General features: G+C 53.8%; 1 protein-coding gene across 1 annotated transcript; it reads right to left on the minus strand.

The window, feature by feature from the left end:
- Positions 1–818: 818 nt before the first annotated feature.
- On the minus strand, positions 819–1,766 carry LOC142403465 (olfactory receptor 14J1-like). Its single transcript, XM_075489709.1, has one exon. The coding sequence runs from the start codon at positions 1,752–1,754 to the stop codon at positions 819–821; it is 936 nt and encodes a 311-aa protein (XP_075345824.1). The 5' UTR covers positions 1,755–1,766.
- Between the last annotated feature and the right edge of the window lie 3,252 nt (positions 1,767–5,018).

Consider the following 5,018-nt stretch of genomic DNA (forward strand, 5'->3'; position numbering starts at 1 on the left):
GAGGAAACGGAGGCTGGGCACTCTCTGGCTCTCCTGAATTCATATTGTAAGAGATCCTTAATCCTGACTGAATTTTCCCCCTCTGCTGCTCCAGTCAGTCCTCGCGTTGGGGTTCCTCAGGCAGCTCCTGCATCTCTCCACTGTCCTCTCCCTCTGCCTGCTGAGTGCCCACTCACTCCCATGGCACTGCAGAGTCCTTGTTCATGGGTAAGTTGATTTAGTGTTTTACTTTTGGTGGACTTCAACTGTGAGGGTGTTTCACCTTCTGAGTCTCCCTTCATTCCAAAACCAGGGCACGTGCTGAGTCCGCAGCCTATCAGCTCCTCACCCCTACAAATTCATTTTTGAGAGAGACTTGTATATGCTATCAATCCTGCTATCAATCCATGGAGAAACCTGAGAAGATAACAGAAGCTCACGGAGCATCTCCCGTGCCATTGAACACCAAGAAGAGAGCTTTAAATCCAGAACATATGGTCCAGTGGAACCCAACGGTACCATGAGCTTAACCCCAAAACTATTGAGAACACAAAGAGAACAGACTCTTTTAAAGACCAATTCCTCAGACTTTTTCTTGGAAATAAATTTGGAGGAAGAGCCCAGCCTTCACGTACAGCACGTACATTTATTGAAGAGCTGGTATCTGACAGGCCACATCTGACACAGTGTTGTGCAAGAGTCAGACACAATAGGATCGAGCCTCAAGACAAATAGTACAAACCCAGAAAATTACCGATAAGCAGGATTATTATAAGAGAAAAAATCAGAATTCTGGCCTAAGAGAAGCTCTGGGAAATGTGCAGAGAAATGAAGGCAGGTTATTGTCGGTGAAACAGCGTCACTTCGGCCAGTTTCCATAGGGCATCCTTGAGCTCCTGGTTCCTCATGCTGTAGATGAGGGGGTTCACTGCTGGAGGCACCACCGAGTACAGAAATGACACCACCAGGTCCAGAGATGGGGAGGAGATGGAAGGGGGCTTCAGGTAGGAAAAAATGACAGTGCTGATGAACAGGGAGACCACGGCCAGGTGAGGGATGCACGTGGAAAAGGCTTTGTGCCGTCCCTGCTCAGATGGGATCCTCAGCACGGCCCTGAAGATCTGCACATAGGACAGCACAATGAAAACAAAACACCCAAACATTAAACAGGCACTAATAACAATAAGCCCAACTTCCCTGAGGTAGGACTGTGAGCAGGAGAGCTTGAGGATTGTAGGGACTTCACAGAAGAACTGGTCCAGGGTATTGCCTTGGCAGAGAGGTATGGAAAATGTATTGGCAGTGTGCAAGAGAGCATTGAGAAACCCACTGCCCCAGGCAGCTGCTGCCATGTGGACACAAGCTCTGCTGCCCAGGAGGGTCCCGTAGTGCAGGGGTTTGCAGATGGCAACGTAGCGGTCATAGGCCATGACAGTGAGGAGACAATACTCTCCTCCAATCAAGAAGACGAAGAAAAAGACCTGTGCAGCACATCCCAAGTAGGAGATGGCCCTGATGCCCCACAGAGAATTGGCCATGGCTTTGGGGAGAGTGGTAGAGATGGAGCCCAGGTCGAGGAGGGAGAGGTTGAGCAGGAAGAAGTACATGGGGGTGTGGAGGCGGTGGTCGCAGGCTATGGCTGTGATGATGAGGCCATTGCCCAGGAGGGCAGCCAGGTAGATGCCCAGGAAGAGCCAGAAGTGCAAGAGCTGCAGCTCCCGTGTGTCTGTGAATGCCAGGAGGAGGAACTCATTGATGGAGCTGCCATTGGACATCTGCCTGTTCTGGGCATGGAAACTGCCAAAGGAGACAAAACAGAAAAATTCAGAGAAGCTTCTCTGAGCAAAAGTTGCTTCACTAACTGTGAAATACCTAAGGGTGCTTTTCTTTCCTGGGGGACTGTTGTGCATCTCCGAGGCTTCAGCTCTGGTTTGTGGTGGCTGAGTGTGCTGTGCAGAGCAGTGCCCTCTACCCATGGGCTCCTTAAGGGTCAGCCCTGCTTTACAGCAATGACACATGGAGGCAGCAACACCCAGTGTGTTTGGAGGGAGGGTTCCTGGGGAGGGGATCCCTGGGCTGCACTATAGCAGAGGGTAAAAAGCTCAGAAGGACGCTTTCTTCCACGAAGGAAGGTGGGAGATGAGGTGCAGCACATGTGTCTCGTTACAGTGTGTGTTAGTATTCAGAGACCCCCATCCCACCTGGGAAATGTTCTTGGAAAGGGTCAAATTCCCCCGTTGCCCCGTTGCTCTCAGTGTAAAGCTGCGTCAGTGCTCCCATCCAGGCGGCTGCTCTGTCCATCAGCCTGGTGCCCAGCTGCTCTGTGCTTGCACCGCTCTCCGCTGGAGGAGGACTACACACAGAGGTTGTTCTGAAAAAGCAACTGGACTGGACTGGGAGCAGAGGGGTCCTGTTCAAGGTGCAGATTTCAAAACACCTCTCCTTTCCAGCACAGCTTTGCAGAGAAGGATGAAGAGGCCAGGACAAGGATGCTGATCCACATGGGCAGATCAGGTGCTCTCGGACATCACCAAGGTCCTACAGGAGAGCTATGCCCTTCTGGGCTGATGCTCACAGCCCCCCAGCACTCCCTGTCCAGCAGAACCTGGTGTCTTAAGGTGATGTCTGCTAAGGGAAGCAGTGTCTCATTGCCCAGCCACTCACTGCAGTGTCTCGAGCCTGGAAAATGAAGAGAGGCCTTGGGCACCTTGGTCCCATGGAAACACCTCCAGGGCAGCGCCCTCCAGGGCAGCGTCAGAGCAGGCACCCAACACCCCCACCCCTTGTGCCACACCACCACTCTTATTGCCAGGGACCCCAAGAGCAGTGTCGTGGTTTAGCCCCAGTCGGCAATTAAGTACCACACAGCCGATCGCTCACCCTCCCCCCTCGGTGGGACGGGGGAGGGAATCGGAAGAGCAAAAGTAAGAAAACTTGTGGGTTGAGATAAGAACAGTTTAAGAACTGGAACAACAACAACAACAAATAATAATAATAAATTGTAATGAGAAGGAAAACAACTAGTGAGCAAGAGAGGAACAAAAGCCCAGGGAAATAAAAAACCAGTGACACAACCGCTCACCACACACCGACCAACGCCCAGCCAGTCCCCGAGCAGTGACCGCTACCCACCAGCCAACTCCCCCCAGTTTATGTACTGAGCATGACGTCATATGGTATGGAATAGCCCTTTGGCCAGTTTGGATCAACTATCCTGGCTGTGCCCCCTCCCAGTTTCTTGTGCACCTGGAGAGCAGGGAAGCAGCGTGTTATCACTATTATCCTCATCCTAAAATCCCCTTTCCTAAAATCAGGAAAGCCTTCTCCTTCCCCAGCAGAGCACAGCACCTCCCAGCTAGCAAAATCCCAGGGCGGTCGCTCTCAGCCCCTTGGCTCTGCAGAGGGAAGTGGCCACGTGTCAGGAGAGATGCAGCTCTGCTGTGCCAGAGCTCCGGCTGCAGAGGAGGCAACTCCTGCCCTGCACCACACAGCCCTGAGGGCAGAGGCTCTGCTGGGTGGGAGACGAGACCGGGGGTCTTGCTCAGAGGAAGGGGGCTGTGTTGGAGGGGATGACAGGCAGCTTGCCAAATTCTCCCTCCCGTGACATTGCTGCTTGCAGTTTCCTATAGCTCTCTGCCCACATGCCTGCTGCCTGGAGCTATCCCTGCCGGGAAATGTTTCTCTGCCCTCAATTTTTCCCTGTCAGGGATCACAGACCCCAGCACCAACTACTGTCTGCTCAGCCCTGACCTGAAGAAACCTCCCAGTTTCAGGCACTCTCAAGAGGAACTCCCAGTTTGCAGGCAGTAAGGAGCAGGTCAGACAAACCCTGATGAGGACAACAGAGGTGATGCTGGTGCTCTCTGGAGGTAGAGGAGTGGGTGAAAGCAGTTTCCTTGGCTCCTACCAGACCTACTGATCTCCCAGTGCAGCAGCTCAGGACTCTCAGTCTCCCTCTCCAAACACAGCAGCGCCTTTTCCTGTTTCCCTGCAACAGCAGGAAACGGAAAGCATAGACTCAGGAATGATCTCTACCTTTTAAGGTACCCCCTGCCTTGATCTTCCTCTGGAAAAGTCCCCTCTGAAATGCCCTGGGCAGCTCTGGCTGCACACCCTGCCTTCACCCCTTCACACTTGTCTAACAGGAGCCCCTGCACTGGCACTCCTCCGCACAGATCTCGGAGGCTGTAGGCTGTGATAGCTTTAGGAGAGCCTTCCAGGAACCGCAGCTGCATTGCCCTGCACCAAGAGACTTACCGTGTCAGGGGCTGTCACGATTGCTTCCCTTTGAGCTCTCCTCTGTCCTCCCACTCCAGACTGCCTTCAGTCTCTCTCTGCCCTACTCCTTTTCCCAGAGCCCTGCTGCGCTTTGCAGAGGAGTTGCCCCTTGGCAGAGCTGTCTCTCTGCAGTGCTGCCTGCTTACCACCAGCTCCCTCCCTCCCAGGAGCCTGTCTCAGCCCAGCAGTACAGGACCTGCCCAAGACCTCACTTCCTCTGCCCCCCACCCCACCCTGCCCTCCCTCCAGCTGTCCCTGGGGCTCTCCAGGAACCTCCTTGCAAAGACACTCAAGTAATCACCCATGGTGCCTGTCTCACCTCTGCAGAGACGTTTCTTTCCAGCAGTGCCCTTTCTCCTCTCAGAGACACACGTAGGTCTGAGAATCGCCCTTCCTTGTCCCAGCATTAGAGAGGACACCTGGACACTGGCAGGGAGGGATGTCCTTTGCCCATGCGCAGGGAAGGGAATCAGCTGAGTCCATGGAGGCATCTCATCCTGCATTTGCAGTCCTGGGGCTGGAAGGGACCTCAGCTCCCTCCCATGCCTGCCACAAACCCACAGGAGGTGAGATGCCTCCTGCTTCAGTAATGGTGCCTGTTAAAAACAGGCACCTGCACCCCTTGTCTATGGTCCCATGGTCAGTGATGGAGATGGAGACCAGGAGTTCACACACAAACACCTGGTGCGGGAAACATCTGGGGGCATCACCCTGCAGCCTGGTGAGGAAGCCCGCTGAAATGACGGCAATTGCCCACATTT

This window comes from Mycteria americana, unplaced genomic scaffold (genome assembly GCF_035582795.1).
Source record: "Mycteria americana isolate JAX WOST 10 ecotype Jacksonville Zoo and Gardens unplaced genomic scaffold, USCA_MyAme_1.0 Scaffold_29, whole genome shotgun sequence".
Lineage (NCBI taxonomy): Eukaryota > Metazoa > Chordata > Aves > Ciconiiformes > Ciconiidae > Mycteria > Mycteria americana.

Excerpts from the sequence above, each read along its gene's own strand:
- LOC142403465 (XM_075489709.1), bottom strand. The coding sequence starts at position 1,754 with ATGTCCAATGGCAGCTCCATCAATGAGTTCCTCCTCCTGGCATTCACA.